This window comes from Mytilus galloprovincialis, chromosome 14 (assembly GCF_965363235.1).
Source record: "Mytilus galloprovincialis chromosome 14, xbMytGall1.hap1.1, whole genome shotgun sequence".
Classification (NCBI taxonomy): domain Eukaryota; kingdom Metazoa; phylum Mollusca; class Bivalvia; order Mytilida; family Mytilidae; genus Mytilus; species Mytilus galloprovincialis.
In genome coordinates, this window is record NC_134851.1 from 48,800,656 (window position 1) to 48,819,740 (window position 19,085).

A 19,085-nucleotide genomic window follows, 5' to 3' on the forward strand; every position below is an offset into this window, starting at 1 on the left:
TATGTTACATATTTGTTTTTGTACATAAATTTGGCCGTTAGTTTTCTCGTTTGAATTGTTTTACATTGTTATTACGGGACCTTTTATAGCTGACTATGCGGTATGGGCTTTGCTCATTGTTGAATTCCGTACGGTGACCTATAGTTGTTAATTTGTGTCATTTTGGTCTGTTGTTGAGAGTTGTCTCATTGGCATTCATACCATATCTTTTTTTCTTATTATGTAGATTGTCGAATTGTATGCCTTGTGTAGTAGATGAATAATAAAGACTGTCGATAACAACAATGTACTTTATTTGGAAACACTCAGACATGTGCAACAAAAGGCAAAATACATAGTCATTATTATGGTTACTACAACACAATGTTAACATATAATCATATAAGCTCCAATATTTGAACTAATTTCTTAATAAACAATGATACATTTTTAATAACTTTGATATTGCAAAATGAAAGCAGTCCCTTCATTTTCTCAACACATGGACAAATGCGGTAATATTCAGAAATATATTTTGTTCTGATATTTTTAACAAGATCAGATTGGTAATAAGTGGTGCATATAAAAATAAAAATGTGGTATGATTGCCAAGGTGACAACTCTCCACAAGAGACAAAAATGACACAGACATTAATAACTCACATTTTCAATGACAAGGAGCAGACATGACACTGTCTTTCATCAATAGGAATTCCATATCACCTTCCTGTTTCAATTGGTATTTTTAGGATGCAGCATCGCAGCTTAGATATATTTTTACGATCTGCAGATAGGAGTCTTAATAAATATGTTTCTAAGCCAAAGTCAAAAGATATAAATATATAGATGATCATAAGTATTTATTTTGTTGCATGCTTTTAACTGTCAGAATCTTATCTTGGGTAAATGTGTTCAGTTCCTTATTAAAGAAGACATTATTGTTTAATGAACTGAATGTGACTTTTTTTTACTTTGTAATGATGGTTATGTCAAGCATTCCTGTCAAGTTTTGTCATAATCAGTTCAGTAATTTGAGAAAAATCTAGTATAGTGAAAGACGACATCGACAGCGATTCGAGCAATATTTCTTCGACAAATCCAAACCAATCCACATTAAGATAGACTATAGTGTGGACCAATAAATGAGCAAATATGTATCTCATCTGCTTATACACAGTTAAAAGGATACACAAGATGATTCAAAGAAGATAAATACCACTAATGGACTTCTTTGTCTTCTTTATAAGGTCTCCTCTGGTCAATTTATACCTCTCATTCCCTCAAAAATTTCAACTTTGCAGGCCAATAAATAAAAATAATGGGGCAACTTTCACTCATTTATCACAGAAATGTTATACAAAATTAGTAATTGAAGTATTCAAGTAGAATGAACAATCCATATAAAAGTTTACTGTCTCAAAGGAAGTTTCATTAAGTCCTTACGTAAAAATTAAATTTACGCCGCGTTCCTAAGAGGGACTTAAAAGGCTTCTCTTTTATTGAATAATTTGTTGTTACAGCATTGAAAATAGTTTCATTTACTTATAACTATATGTTTAATATAGTATGTCCTAGGAAAGTGTTCTATCATAGCAGAATATAACAAATAAGGAGAAAAAGCTCCCCAAAACACTATGTATGGCTTGTTCTGTCAACTGAATATTCATGGTAGAGTCCTATTTCAAGGAAATGTTCTCATAAAATGTGTTTACGAGACTTAATCTACTGAGAATATTTATATTTTGTAATATTTCACTTAAACAGCAAGAAATTTTAACACATGAGAGTACTCATAGGGTACTTTAATTCTCCTATAAGTCTTTGTTCAATTTGCACTTTTCAAAATATTTGCAGAAGTTATCTTTGTTTCAAAGAAAGAAATACTTGGCATGAGTAAAGTTGTATCCTGTCCACTGCTATAGAAAAAAAAATCACATGCAATTTCATTGCATTCAATAAAATAAACATTACTGGTAGTTAACCAATCAAATTTCTCCCCTTATCTGACCTGTGTACAAGGTTTAGGAACCATGTAACCTCAAGTTTACAAAATATTCTATAGAAACCCAAAATAAAAAAATAATAGTGATTTGAAATACCCAAGATATATGTTTATGAAACAGAAATGTTTTACTGCAATAAAATGTACTAGGATTAATTACCTGTCAAATTCAAGGGAACCTTTTTTTCGACCTATTTTCGTATACAACCGGATGTGACGTACCATGATTTGGTGGTATTACACCTTCAAATTGTCTTAATAAGTCTTATTGTAAGAATGCACACTACAAATGCACATATGTATATTCCATATTCGTAGATGAACATTGTAGCAATAAAATAAATGTATGTGTACAAGCACAGATATGTGATGTTGTATTACTGTATATGTCTCTGATACAATCGTTACAAACACAGGGAAATTAAAAGCGATGCTTGCTGATTTTTTCTCTGGTTTCATAGTGGATAAAAGCAAAATTTGTACTTTCGTACTGATACGAATATTGTTTATATCCGACTGTAAACATTTACGCTTTAGGCTTTATCAGGTGTGTTTTCCCGTACGAAATGAGTAGAGAATTCCACCTAGACAATAGTAGGAATGAAGTAGAACAAACACTCTATATAGAAAGGAGGCGGACATGGAAAATGAACAAAATTCTGACTGGATTTTTTTATATTCCAACTACCAAAATCTTACTACCTAGGTGGAATTTTTAAAGTCTGTATGGTGTTTTTTTTTATGTTTTGAAAATCAGATTTGATTATTTATTTTCCTACTAAATGTACAAAATTCCTACCAGAATCAATTGATAAATTCTTACTAGAATCAATTTATAAATTCCTACCAGAAAATCCTTCTACTGATTTTTTTTAGTTATTTTGAACTGCCATGGATTCTTGATTGCTACTAGCAATAGTATTAGATCCCAACATAGAAAAACACACGATAAATTATCAATTGGAAGGCTTAACTCAATCAAACACGTAAATTAACACACTATGAACGAATAAATTTGATCTGCGATACCTGAATGCAAATACGTAGTCGACAAAATATAAGGGACAAACATTCAAGGCCAAAACGCAAACAAGCAAGTCAAAACAAAGCCATGACAAGACACCACCGCGAAATATTTAACAACCCGTCAAAATAATCCCTATTGAAAAAAACCGGTTTGCATAATATATACAGGTAAATGAAAAATAACTTTGTCATTTAAGGTATACTACTTCTATGTATATAAAATCTTCTAATAATTAGCAATACCCAGAAAGTTCTTTCATTTAAATACCAAATTTAACACTAGATACATATGGGGTGAATATCAACAATAAAACTATGCAATTAGAGCTAGCTAAAACTTTCCTGTACAGATTTAAGGAGAATAATCTTGATATTCATACAAATGTTGTAGGAAGAAGTGAAAATTAATAGATATTCCAAATAATAAAAGCTGGTGTATAGACATGATCTATATTAATATAAAATAACCAAAAACATTACAAATAGTATCAACAAGTCGAATAACAAGAAAGTACGATTTGAGAGTACTCGCAGTTACTGACAGCTAGTTAAAAGCCAAAACAATTAATAATAAAAAATCATGCATCAGAGACAAAAATCAACTAGACCGTTGGTTTTTCTGTTGAATGGTTTTACACTCAGTCTAGTAATTTTGGGGCCATTTATAGCTTATTGTTCGGTGTGAGTCAAGGCTCCGTGTTGAAGGCCGTGCATTGACCTCTAGTGGTTTACTTTTATAAATTGTTATTTAGATGGAGAGTTGTCTCATTGGCACTCACATCACATCTTCCTATATCTGTAAAACACATTCCAGGGATTTAGTATTTTAGAGAAGACATGACTAGTGCAATGCCAAAAATAAATGTATCGACAGGTAGTGGGATAGTGAGGAGCTACTTCTTCAGAGATAAAAATTAACGTGTGTGTGTCTCTTTACATCCCGCCTCAAAAGAAGATACAATTAAGTTATGTTTTAATTTCCTTCTGACAAAATCGATATTAGTGCCAATGTTAACTATATTCAGAGATCTAATTACAATATTGGTACAATAACCCTTACTTTTAGTTTGTTAAAAGGTTCGATGAGTTTACACGGATCACATTGTGATTTCCTCGCTTTAAGTACAATATTGTGAAATTTAGGATGTGAAATACCATCTTCAATACGTTTTCAAATCAAATCAAATCTTTGTACATGTATCTATGAAAGAATTTAGTAAAATTTTAAAGTAATTTGTGGTATCGAATTCTCTAACAATAATTTCCCAGTGATGCATTGATTACGTTCGTTAAAATCTATGACATCATACCGAAAGAGTTGGGATATATAAACACCGTATGATGGAGCCAAAGGCACATCGCCGTCTAAAAAGGAAAATTAACAATTGGAAAATTGTCTCTTTTGTCATGAGTTTTAGTATGTAGTGTCCCGTTAGAAATTGAAATGTCTAAATCTAGAAAAGGGCAACTGCTGCTGTTTATGTTAGATTACGTTAAAGTAAGTTCTTTTTGGGTAAATTTCGGAAGTATAATCAGAGAACTCTGGATTATCTAACGAAAAAATATCATCCAGATAACGGTAGGTATTGTTGAGTGTATCAACCAAATATAACATGTTTATAACATGTATTTATATGTTGTTTAAATCGAAGAAATCGTTACAATAAAGTTGAATAAAATATTATATCGTAAGAGAAAATAATGTGTTACTGCGACCAACTGATCATATTTCTGTTTTGTCTTGTTTATAGCCTATTGAATCTAGAGATGAATTTACACAAGGATTATGGACAAATATTTCATTACATTTAATAAAGCAATTCTAAATATTAATTATGAAAAATAGTTAACATCACATATAATCATAAAAAAAGACTACTAACTAAACCATATCGATCAATATGTTGTGTCATATACGCTTATAACATTTTTGGATGTCTGCACAAAAAGCTGCTTAAGCTCGGCATTGTAGGTCATACGATTCAACGTGGATAATTTTTCTATTTTAACTTCTCCTTCTTCTTCCTCTTCGACTTTTTTTCCTTCGCTCCTTTTCTCTTTCTTTTCTTTTTCTTCTATTTTTTTCACTCGAATAACTTCATTTTCGCTCACACGATATATTTCGTGTTGGTTTTTGGACAATACCAGAATCATCCGATTCTTTTCACCAGCTTCAACTAGAACGATTGATGTTGGATCTAGGAGCGGCATGCTCCAAACTTTATCCTTGTTAAAGCTTAAAGCATACACATTATTTCCAGCGCATGCGTAGATTGTTTCTGAGGACATGTCAAGTGTCAGTTTATTGGAACCAGGATTTGAATAAGGGACATTTATGATCTTCTCGTTCTTTTTTGATTTGACATTGTATAGTTGTAAAGATGTCTGTTCTGTGTTTTCATTCTTCTGTTCGAAAACTAAATAATCTTTGTCCGATGCTATATCAACTATGTTGAAACCAACTACAATTTTATCCAATTTTTCACATCCTTGATTTTTAAGAGTATAGAGATCAATTTCTTTCCTGTTCATATGAGTCACTGCAATAACATCTTCAGAAACACGGGTGACTCCATTTATTCTATAAATTACATTACGTTTAAGATTGCACTGGCCATCCAAATATATATCTAACGTATTTTCAAAATTATTAGCAACTACTAATTTGGATTTCGAAATTGAAATTAATCCAAAAACATCAGATTTGCTGTCTAACGTTATTTGCCTTGCTAATTGTACTGTAATTTGCACAGGCTTGCACAAGGCACAAGACAAGTGTGGTATACCTGAAAATGAAACAAAGGAAATTAAGAAAAAAATACTTAACAGTTAAACTAACATTGGATCGTATTTCTTCCCAGACCTTGAAACTGTATCTACATGTATATGTTTTACTAAATTGTTACTTTTACATTTTGTCTTATCTATTTGGACAGATCTTACATAAACGATTTGCAAACATGCCAGGTACTATAATTGCGAATTAAGTTTTAACATATTAATATTTTTTTCTCAAAATATACCCTAGTTCTTTATGAACTATTGAGATTTTCAAACATTCTATGCACGCACTGGTCAAGAATCTCCAAGCAAAACTAATTATATGGAAACATTTGGGAGGCAGTTTTAGATTCATGATTATATATTATTAAATATGTCTGTATAGAAAACTTGTACAGACCAAAACTAAGTGCGGGTTTAACCAAATGTACGTGCAGACAAACCCTCCCATTTTCACCATCTTTATCAGATGTAATAGAAATTGACACACAATTACATGAACTTGTTCTGCACTTAAGTAACATATTGACATTGCTGCAAAAATACAATTGAATGTGCGCTTCAAAAAGTTAGAAAAATAACCTGCAAAAGGATACTATAAGGCGTAAAAAAATGCATAAAATTAATGACAGAAGAAAATTTGTCAAAAGCATATAAAAAAGGGAGAACGCATGAAACCATTTTAACCACAATGAATTCTAGCTATCTACCAAAAAACTTCCTTGAGACAGATATTTATATTGGCAGTGTAGTCTTTTGATAATAGTGATATTTAAAGTTAACAAGAGTACATGTCAGTCCCATCCTCTCAAAAACATAAATTTACTCCAAGTCGACCAGTCTTTTATCTTACTCCTTAAGGGGGTACATCTCTTACACGAAGTCGCTTGTGCGTTTTCACATAGCAATAATTTATACAATGATCAAGCATTTATGTTGTTTAAATTTGACTGTGAGAATGAAGCAATCAAATCCGGGAAAAACTGTACATGTTAGACATCATCTAGCATAACATTAAAGAACTTCTTTTTTAAGGAAAAATTAGCAAGAGATGAAAAAAGGTAGCACATTACAATTCAAACAAAAGGATTAAATAATGGAGTTATACATGTATGGTTTAGGTGGTATGCCATTGATACAGAGCTTGTACTTTTGCTTTATGTCTTTTTTTCAAATATAAAAGGCAGTTTTCTACAAGATATGACCAGAACATTAAACCTAACAAACATATTACAGGGTCCTCCTGATAATGATGAAACGAGGTCATAATGATGAAACGAGGTCTTTACAAATCATAAATGGTACTACGAATTCAAAAGTCAAGGTTTCAATCTGTTGTTTTTTTCAATAATCTTGCACAAGAGTTAATATTCGTAATACTAGTATATATTATATGAAATATTACTTTTTGTACTATTATTTGAATTACTTTGATCAACGCGTCGTGCAACATATGGAAGTCAAATGCTTTGATATTCAATAACTCATCAAACACGGCATTTTTTTTCTATAGTAAGCATGAGGGTTCATAATTTTTATAGAATATAGTCAAGAGTCCTTAGATAACTTCTACAAATGATCCAGGGGTTGTATGACCAAACAATTTAGTTTAGAAATTTTATTTGATGCACAAATTCTGGTTACTTTCCATTGGACAACTAAAGATATAAGTTCAATATTTATATCAATAATACGAGAGAAATCTGCAACTCCTGTTTAGTTTCAAAGCACTTGCAATGTCAATGATTTACTTTTTACTTCTTAAGATGAGTTTAATGTACTTTCCTTTATACAGCCATATGTCTCCCAACCTAATGCAAAGGACACCATGACTTATAGCATACCCGTTTTATTACCGTCTTCAAATTTTTTAACATTCATGGCTCAATACTTCTTATCAATGTCATCGGATTAGTTTGATCCAAAGGTATCAAATATTTGCAACTTCAAATCTGAAATTGATCTTAACTGAAATGACTTCGAGTCTCGTATATGGATGGGTTGGGGTTAAGTTGTTATCAAATTGTGATTTCGAATATTTTACGGTTGGAGTTTTAAATATCAACCAAAATATAGGTTAATCTAAATAAGAGTTGCATTTTACCTGTACATCCGTTTTTGACAAACAGCAAAAGAATTAAAACAAATCCACTCACAGAGTATGTATATAATTTGTGAAGAATTGGAACTAAATTTAACAAACTATATATACCAGATTTTTTATTTTGTAGATCAGAAGCGTGTTGCATCTACAAAAACTCACCAGTGTCACTCGAATCAACAAATTTAAAACTAAAGACGAAGTTGAAAAGTATTCACAACAAAACCAAAAATTCAGAAAACTTTTGCCAAATGCAGCAGAATATACGTTTCTGTATGTTTGAAGTATTTTATCACTAAAAACTGGTACCAATTGTTCTATTTCTTTTTTTATTTTGTTACTTATATTCCATTGACCCTTACTGAGATGATAGCCCTTTATTAATCAAATAATGTTTTGTTCTGTAAGTCTTCCTCGGCATCAGTTTTTGTTACTACATTCAGAAAGAAAAGCATATTTTTGTATTCAATTTCAAGAAATGAATTTGAGTTAATGTTGCATTGTACGAGAGAGAGAGAGAGACACACAAAACCCTTAAAAATACATAATACAATAAGTTTACACATAATGTGGACAGTCCTTTAAATGTTTGTTGAAAACATGGTACAATCAAATAGTAAAAATCAATTTATTACAAATTTTTGGACATAGAATACCTTATACAACTTATAAAATGGTACCAATGTTTTCTATTTGTGTTAATAACAACATGTATTTCTTTTTATATTATTTTACTAATTGTCTCACAAATTCCTTAGTACAATTTTCAAAAGCAAGACACAGACTTGACCTAGTGTCAATATTTCATAGTCTAGTGTTGTTTGGCTTTATAACTATTTTGATCTGAGCGTCACTGATGAATCTTATGTAGACGAAAAGCGCGTCTGGCGTACTAAATTATAATCCTGGTACCTTTGATAACTAGAGCAGACAAGTGAAAGAAATCTAACAGATTCTGTGAACTTCTCCCTTTCTTTATTTGGTATTATATATGTCGAAACGGGTAACAAAACTTCCCAAAATTAAACTTATTTCTTAACTCTATGAAATTATGTTATCGATTGTTATCCATTATATAAAGTTACTGAAACAATCGTCTTTAATACATACAAATATCTTTGGATTTAATATCAGCATACCTGTATTGGCTAGTAACTCTTCCTCAGGATCTTGTTTCTTTACTATGGAAAGAAAAGCATATTTTTGTTTTCAATTTCACGAAATAATTTTTAGTTCATGTTTCATTAATTCATGTGCAAGAGAAAAATTGTTTAATTTCTGAAAAAAAAGATCTATTCATTATCACGATAATGACACCTCTCTTTTTGCTTACTTAACATAGAGTGTTTTGAATATATTGAAGAAAGGAGTACAAATTTATCCAATGTAAGATTCAATTGGGGATCTTTGTATTTGGCACTTTCAAGATTGTTTATTTAATAAAAGGGTTACATTTATTCGATCGAACGATGGATCAATCGAGAGAGAGAGAGAGAGAGAGAGAGAGAGAGAGAGAGAGAAAAAAATGATCAAGGGGTTGTATGACCAAACAATTTAGTTTAAAAATTTTGTTTGATGCACAAATTCTGGTTACTTTCGATTGGACAAGTTTTTGGTATAAGTTCAATGTTTATACGAGAGAAATCTGCAACTGCTGTTTAGTTTCAAAGCACTTTCAATGTCAATGATTTACATTTTACTTCTTAAGATGAGTTTAATGTACTTTCCTTTGAATGAATAAAATTATTGGAAATTCTGACTTTATACAGTCATATGTCTCCCAACCTAATGCAAAGCACACCATGACTTATAGCATACCCGTTTTATTACCGTCTTCAAATTTTTTAACATTCATGGCTCAAAATTCTTATCAATATCATCAGATTGGTTTGATCCAAAGGTATCAAATATTTTCAAACTTCAAAACTGAAATGACTCCGAGTCTCGTATATGGATGGGTCGGGGTTAAGTTGTTATCAAATTGTGATTTCGAATATTTTACGGTTGGAGTTTTAAATATCAACCAAAATATAGGTTTGTTTGTATTATATTTTTGATATCTAAATAAGAGTTGCATTTTACCTGTACATCCGTTTTTGACAAACAGCAAAAGAATTAAAACAAATCCACTCACAGAGTATGTATATAGTTTGTGAAGAATTGGAACTAAATTTAACAAACTATATATACCAGATTTTTTATTTTGTAGACCAGAAGCGTGTTGCATCTACAAAAACTCACCAGTGACACTCGAATCAACAAATTTAAAACTAAAGACGAAGTTGAAAAGTATTCACAACAAAACCAAAAATTCAGAAAACTTTTGCCAAATGCAGCAGAATATACGTTTCTGTATGTTTGAAGTATTTTATCACTAATAACTGGTACCAATTGTTCTTTTTTTTTTTAATTTTGTTACTTATATTTCATTGACCCTTACTGAGATGATAGCCCTTTATTAATCAAATAATGTTTTGTTCTGTAAGTCTTCCTCGACATCAGTTTTTTTGTTACTACATTCAGAAAGAAAAGCATATTTTTGTATTCAATTTCAAGAAATGAATTTGAGTTAATGTTGCATTGTACAAGAGAGAGAGACACACACAAAACCCTTAAAATCCATAATAAAATAAGTTTACACATAATGTGGACAGTCCTTTAAATGTTTGTTGAAAACATGGTACAATCAAATAGTAAAAATCAATTTATTACAAATTTATATTATTTTACTAATTGACTCACAAATTCCTTAATACAATTTTCAAAAGCAAGACACAGACTTGACTTAGTGTCAATATTTTATAGCCTAGTGTTGTTTGGCTTAGTTCATGTTTCATTAATTCATGTGCAACAGAAAAATTGTAAAATTTCTGGAAAAAAGATATATTGATATTCACAATAATGACACCTTCGTTTTTGCTAACTTAACATATATTGTATTAAATATATTGAAATAATGAGTGCAACTTTATCCAATGTAAAACTCAATTTGATACCTTTGTATTTGGCACTTTCAAGTCTTGCTTTTGAGAATGATATAAAATATGAAAACATATATTTTCTGTGTATGCGAGTGTTTGTTAAACGAAGACGAATATATCGATTGTTTATCTAATAAAATGGTTACATTTATTCGATCAAACGATGGATCGATCGATCAAGAGAGAGAATGTATTGTATTAAGTATTATTATCTCATGTGTTTTTTTCATCGTGTACAATTCCTTTTTGTCGAATAATATATTTGTGGAAAATTCAACAAATAACTTACGATACAAACATAAGCTTGACAGCGTTTTTATGTAATCCTAGTTGTATTTAAATTGAAGTTTTCGTCTTTGCTAGTGTTTTGTTGTTATCTGTCATTTTAAATTACCTCGATGTCGAATACACTGGCTTATTTGTTTTCTTTTCAGCACCGTGATTATACAGCATATACAGCATATACAGCATATGCCTAGAGCTGTGGCGCAGATTATTGGAACAACAAAGCCATCTTCTTTCATACCTGCATAATCATAAGGAATTTGTTTAACCGTTTTAAAATCTCATTTATAAAATACAAATATGAAATATTCTAGTGTTCTACATGTAATTGTGGTGTCAACTGTGTCAAAAACTAACTGAATGAAATGTGTGTGATTCAGAGATAAATATAAAAAAGAAGGTGGGGTTTGCTTGCCATTGAGACAACTCACTATAAGAGACCAACATGACACAGAAACTAACAACTAAAGGTCACCGTACGGCCTTAACCTGAGCTTAGCCCATACAGCATAGTCAGCTATAAAAGGTCCCGTAAAGACAATGTAAAACAGTAACAACGAGAAAAATAACGGCCTTATTTATGTACAAAAAATGAAAACAAAAACAAAAATTTGTAACGCATTAACAAACGACAACCACTGAATTACAGGCTCCTAACTTAGGACAGGCACATTAATAGAGAATGTGGCGGGGTTAAACATAAGTCAGTAAGATATATGTCATTTTTTTCAGCTGAAATTCATTTCATCAAATAATACTAATTTAAATCATGTGAACTAAACTATTAAAATGTCTTGACCTTTCAAACATACAGATATCAATGATATATGATGTAAGAATACGCTTTGTTGTGTTACCCATCTAATCATTAAACATGCCTGACAGGAAAAACGAAAAAAACTCAATTGGGAAATCCAAAAGCCTGATGAATGTTCAAAACAATCAACGAAAAACAATTTGATAACTTACAGCAAAAATAAACGTGTAAATTGCACGCTTCTTGCTATAATCAGGCACATATACAATGAAGTTAAAGTAAACATGTTTGCTAATACACAACCTGTTCTGATCTATGATAGTGTTGTAACAGTTAAACATCGACACTTTCTCAAAATTTCGAATAAAAACTTCAACAGTACGACTAAAAGCAAAATCAATCAACTAACAAAACGACCAAACAAACAAAATACCGTTTGCTGATACAATAATACTCGTAGTAACTGAATGCTAGTTCAAAGTCAATAACAACTATAAAGTATATCGTTTATCTTCTCAAATGATTTTTTTGTGACACAAATCGTGTACCTGTATCACTAGAATTATAAACGTTCCTTAGTTTGTCACATGATAAATCAATGTAGACGAATCCAGCTTCATGATAGTGTTTATGTTGTCATATATATTTGTTCTTACCTTCTCCTTGTTTTGTATTATGTTGAACTTCGGGTGTATCCCATTGAAGAGGCCCTAAATCTAAAGCAAATGCATCATAATTTAAAGTCTTAATCTATTATCAAATAATATATAAAAAATTGAATCGTTACATTAACATGGTCAATGTCATAGATACCTTTATTATTTTCTGAACTATTTTGCAAAACATTCTAATTTAAAAGCTTTTTTATATTTTGCTATCTCAATAGTGAGAGGAATAGTAAGTGTATATTATATACCATCAATATGCATGTGTGTTACTATATATGAAAGCTTTATTTTCAGTTGTGTATTGCTCCGTTGTTTTTGATACTCATCAACGATGTTCATCTATGTGTGGAAAAGTACATTTTTAATAGTTTGTATATATGTTTTTAACTTTCAGGGTTGTACTTTGAAATAACTGTTTTGATAATAAAATATTTATTGTAACATATTTAATGGATCTATTTTAGTTACGTACATAAGAAAATCTGACTACAATAATAAAATGATGAAGCATACTGTTTTGTTTATATGTATATGCCAATTAAAGAAATGACCTGAGTTCTGTTATGTGAACCCTTTAAATGTCTATTAATTGTATTGATGGCGAGTATTGGTCACTTTCTCCATTCTCATTGGTCATTTTAATCACATGTGTATGTGTGGTCTCCAATCTCTTTGTAATTAGAAAGTTATCCTTTGATTATACTCAGCATGAAGACAGGTAGTTTGAGATATTCACAAATATTCATAATCTTACCATTTGAGGATTAATACTCAGGTATTGTTTAACTTTGTCAATATTTTCATTGAGGTAGTTATGATTTCTAACGTATGTTAAATTATCGTTGATGCATTCGATAATTCTATTTATTGATGAGTAGTGTTGATTCATTCCAATGAAGGGATACTATCATGATAACCTTCGCATTTAAGTGTGAGGCAATCGTTAAGTTTGTTTCTATATGTTTTGCTATCAATGCTTATTATTTGTTTGTTTATGCCTTTTTTAATTGCTTTACTTAGCTTAACCTTAGCTATTAATTTGTTTTGTGTAGAATCTAGTTGTGCATGTAATTATATTTTCAAGACATAATTACATAGTTGACTAGTTTGTAAAATCAAAAAGCGAGTTAATTGCAAATAGATTACACTTGTATTTTTGTCCATCTGATGAGTTAAGCCTTTTTCAACTGATTTTTATAGTTCGTTCTTATGTTGTACTGTTATATCACTGTCCCAGGTTTAACCCCGCAACATTATTTAAGTATGTGCCTGTCCAAAGTCAGGAGCCTGTAATTCAGTGGTTTTCGTTTGTTTTGTGAAACATATTTGTTTTTCGTTCATTTTTTTTATATAAATAAGGCCGTTAGTTTTCTCATTTGAATTGTTTTACATTGTCTTATCGATGCCTTTTATAGCTGACTATGCGGTATGGGCTTTGCTGATTTTGAAAGGCCGTAAGATGACCTATAGTTGTTAATGTCTGTGTCATTTTGGTCACTTGTGGATAGTTGTCTCATTGGCAATCATACCATATCTTCTTTTTTATACAATATAATATTGTGTTCGTATAATGATATAGAGACAGTTCGGATTTTTTATAAATTATTTTAATTCGAAATCGCTTGAGTTCTTATTATACTCATGCTATCATTCTTGAACCATTGTTTATGATTTTATATCCCATTATAAGGTCTTTGTGTTACCAACTATTATAATTGTATCGTTTTAAAACGAATCCTATACTTGAGAAGTGTTTAATTGTGATTATAAAATCCCAGGGAAAACCGCTGAATTGCATATGTAAATCCATTTTTTCTTTTCCTTTTTTTTTGTCATTTATAATGTAAAACAATTTTCATTCACATGTCTCGAATCTTTCAACCTTAACATTTAAATGGGATTAGAAGGCCAAGTATTACTTTGTTTGAAGATATGTTAATTATGTATCTCAACGTTATTTAGAAATACCTTTGCAGTTGTATACCCTGTATACGTTAACGTTCTTGGTTTTTCTAGTATTTTCATCAGTAAAGCTCATGTCAGCTCCAAATGTACAGTTGTGACAGGGAACAGTCAAAATATACGTCCACGTGAAAGTAATCTCATTGCGCGAAGAAGAACAAGTACAGTTTTTACATTTTCCATAGTTATCATAACAATTTCCTTCGTAGATGCGCATGACATTTATGGTTCTGTCGTTAAGAAGAAACACTATACTATCTCCAACTGGTCGTTGGTAAGTTTTACAAGTAAATTCAATTGCTGATGTATTGGTGCTCTTTATAATTTTTCCCTCGAATTTTTTAAAAGCTGCATTATATTTGATAACTGAAATATAAAAACAAAACTTAAAAAAAAGAGTATCGTTTCTTTACACATGTTACAAAAGTACAATAAAACCCTATTATAAGTATCAACTTCATGTTTGCAGCTGCATGAAAAAAACCTATGACATAATTTGAATTTTTTCACATTCTTAATACTTAAGGATGAACTTAAATCAAGAATTTCAAATTTAAACTATACGTCAGACGACCATTAGTAGAGGAACAAAATAACTCCACATATTGATAGATTATGGAGCTCCATTTCCAGTTATTTGATTTTTAGCAAACGACGGGAAAAGGTTATCTTGTACTTTTACCTTATATATATTGGTATTATTTGAGTCTCAAATAGAAAGAACAGAAATCAAGAAATATCTAAAATTTTTGTAAAGGGCCTTTGGAGTCTTATTCGAAAAGATGGATGTTATGGGGCAAAATATTTTACTGTGTATTGAAAGAACAAAACAATGGAGTGCAAACATTTCACACAAATTTCTAAACCTCACCTATCGATATGAATAGTTTTGACTATTTGTATATAACATTTTGCAACAAATAAAGGGTTTACAAAAACTTCGCTAGTTGAATAGACATCTGTTTTAATCAAATCATTTGAAGAGACAAGTGGAACACGAAGAAAAAGAGCACTGAATAACAAAAAAATTACAGTCAATATATAGTTTACGAACATATAAATGATTATACTCAATGCCTTTGAAAAGTGCTGTAAAATTGATAAAATGTCACCAGCACACACCCAGTGTTTGTCAAGTATTCCTGGATTATATATATTATAATTAATGTGTAAAGCCAGACGCTCGTCAATTCAACATTTTATCAACAGTAAATTATAGATAATAAACTTATCAATGGTTGGCCGTGCTATAGTGGAAAAAAGGCCAAATGTTATTACATAGAATAAGAATCACAAACACAGAACGGTATATAAAATGCCTTCCTAAATGTTAAAACAAATTCAAAAGGTATTACTGATTTATCATGTAACATTCATTGTTCGATTAAAAGGCAGTCTTCTGTCGTATAGCAATGTTTCTATTGTTTGTGTTAAACAAACACAATGTAGTTCATATCTATTTCGAGTCCTTTAAACTCTTTCATTTCAAGAAACGTGAGACTATTTTCTTTTGCAGATATCGTAATCAAACGAGTCATTTGTTTTCAATCTATTTGATGGTAATATACCTTCCCATGCATGTCCATGCATATTTGGCCTGTTGCGTCAGCTGCGCTTTCGAAAGCCTGTTTTTCATTTAAAGAAGTCATATAACATGTTTTTAAAAAAACAAATGGTTAATATCTAAACTTTATATATAAGATGATATACGAATTAAAACTATCATAATGTATTATGTGAAACTTAATGTACCAAACAGCGCTACACATAATATAGCAATGCATTATCTTTTTTTAGGCTTTACCCTGTAAATTGTAATTTTGGTATGAAATACTGACCTTCATGTAAACAAATATGTTATCGCTGTGGTCGGGTTGTTGTCTGTTTGACATATTCCCTCATTCTCATTCTCATTTTTATGTAAACAAAGGGACATATTCATATGAATTCATAATAATTTGACTTACCAAATGCTAAGTACCAAAAACATATCCATGTGTGTTTCAATTTTTTTAGCAGCATAACGGCAGTCGCTTCTTTCCTAAACAATCATTAAAATATAGTTTTAAAACAATTAAATAGTTTCATGCAAGAGTACGTGTATTGGAATAAAATTAACTAACTGACACGTTCATAAAGTTTGAACTTTTCTATACAATTTCTCATTTAACATTTTCTGTAAAGTAATAATCAAATATTGTTGATTCAGTTAGCTGTACATCAAATTTGTTTTACCCTACGCTCAAACAAACGGTACGGTCACATCATGTCGTGCAAAATATTGCCCGGTAAACTTAACGAGATTTTACGATTCTGTGTAACATGCCAACGTATTCAATATCTGCCGTAATATATGTACCCGACCATATAAACAATCATAAAAATGGTTAGAGTTTTATAAAGCATAACAATATATTGCAAAGAAGAAATTCCCATTCGAATGCATTACAAATAGATTTAATGCGTTTAATGTCAAATTAAAACCTATGAATTTTAAATAAATTAAAATTCCGACAACGTCATTGTTCAATGTGGCGTCATAAAAAATAAAAATGAACAGGGGTACTACATTTCAGCTGTGGATTTAACGAGAAATTAAGCAAATGAAACAATTGGTACGAAATATTGCTGGTCTTATTCAGTTAATTTTCGCTAACATTTCTTTACTAGTAATTGTAATATGAAATTTCATTTTGCATTGTTAACTAATGGAACTCCGGTATGATACGGGTAAGTCGGTAGGCTAATTGTACAGAGTCTTGACCAATCGGGTTCTGTATGTATCGGATCTCATCGACTTTCTAAAAACTAAGGTAGAAGTCAGCGTAAATGCAACTTTATTGATAACGAAATCCTTTAAAACTAAAAAAAAAACTGTAATGTGAATACCATTATCATCACGAAACGTTTAAGACCATCAAATTTGGGAATGAAGTTGTAGATCTTTGAATTATTCTTGGATATATTCGTTATGATTCCTTTATTTCAGCGTTTTATTTTGTCATTTTGTCTTCGTAGATCTAAGAATATACCTTTGGGTTGTTGTCGCTTTGACACATTCACCGTACCATTTCCATTCTCAATTTTACCTTGTTTAAAGTTTGCATAACTTTTGACTTAAATCAATGAGATATGTCATTTCTGACTGGCATATAGTAATAACATAGTTTTTGGTTAAATTATACAATGTGTTTTATGTTTTTTCATAAACTCCTCGTGTATTACTTGATTACTTTGGGCATATGTATATACTTATAGAAATTTTTATCAAATACAATTTCCAATCAGTTTAGTAAGCTGTCTGGTGGTAAAATAGGTAATTGTTTTTGCTGATCCATGTTATTACTTGTAGGTATGGTTTTAAAACCAAGGAAAATAATGTCACGTCATTGGTTAAATTTTCATTGTTTATGACATTTTAAACCAATCACGACATTTTGGTGTACACTTTTGAAATTGTTACCCAGGATGCATTAGATTCTGAAACGGCCAATTGAGAGGGTTTCAAGACAGCTTGGAGACTTTAAAGGTAAGAACAATCAGAACAATTATAAAATAAAATATTTCATACTAAACAAACATTTATTGTAAAGGAAATACATAATTTTTTGCATGTTTAGAATATATATAAATTCATTCCTAAAATATTCTGTTTCAATAATAAGTGGTTTATCAAAAAATAAAATATTGCTCTAAAAAACAAAAGAGCATATGTCTTCTCCTAGTAAGTAAGTAAAAATAAAAAAATAAATAATAATAATAATAATAATAATAATAATAATAATAATAATAATAATAATAATAATAATAATAAAAATAATAATAATAATAATAATAATAATAATAATAATAATAATAATAATAATAATAATAATAAAAATAATTATAATGATATTATAATAATTATAATGATATTATAATAATTATAATGATATTATAATAATTATAATGATATTATAATAATTATAATGATATTATAATAATTACAATGATATTATAATAATTACAATGATATTATAATAATTATAATGATGTTATGATAATTATAATTATATTGTAATAATGATAATAATAAAACTGACAGGCTTAAAAACTTTACATTTTATATTCCAATACAACATTTAAAAACATAACCTTTTTGCGCCTCTAAAATTTTACAAAATCATGTTCATTCTATTGTTGGGAAGAGAACAGCAATACCATTGATAAACTATATATCTTAAATACATTAACTTAACGTAATGGTTGAACGAAACAGGAACAGAAGAAACCAACAAAGATGAAGGTCTGACGAAGTTTTAAATTGAATTTGAAACTGAATATCCAAAGTACTAATTTACTAATTTTGTATCTCACGGTCAGATGATTTCCAATGTTTGGTCTTAACATTGCCATAAAATAAACAATTCTATATAGTTTATACTCACTTAGTCACAAAATACTCAATTCCAAAATGTATAAGTATATGTACCATGTATACTGTGTGTAGGAAAACCAGTGTAAAAATAATGTCTTATTCCCAAACCTGTCAACACAAGATATT

At 30.0% G+C, this 19,085-nt stretch overlaps 1 protein-coding gene across 1 annotated transcript; it reads right to left on the reverse strand.

The window, feature by feature from the left end:
• Positions 1-315: 315 nt before the first annotated feature.
• LOC143058779 (uncharacterized) lies at positions 316-19,085 on the reverse strand. Its single transcript, XM_076232221.1, has 7 exons — positions 18,970-19,085; positions 16,510-16,583; positions 14,549-14,908; positions 12,569-12,628; positions 11,265-11,396; positions 9,029-9,070; positions 316-5,793 (listed from the first exon to the last, which is right to left on the reverse strand). Exons 1-7 carry the CDS (start codon positions 19,014-19,016, stop codon positions 4,904-4,906), a joined length of 1,605 nt encoding a protein of 534 aa, XP_076088336.1. The 5' UTR covers positions 19,017-19,085; the 3' UTR covers positions 316-4,903.

Bases quoted from the DNA above. Each gene is read 5' to 3' on its own strand.
- LOC143058779 (XM_076232221.1), bottom strand. From the start codon at position 19,016: ATGGTACATATACTTATACATTTTGGAATTGAGTATTTTGTGACTAA. The intron at 16,584-18,969 runs GTGAGTATAAAC...ATGATTGTTTAG, and splicing joins ATTGAGTATTTTGTGACTAA to GAAAGAAGCGACTGCCGTTA. The intron at 14,909-16,509 runs GTAAGTCAAATT...TTTATATTTCAG, and splicing joins TTTTTGGTACTTAGCATTTG to TTATCAAATATAATGCAGCT.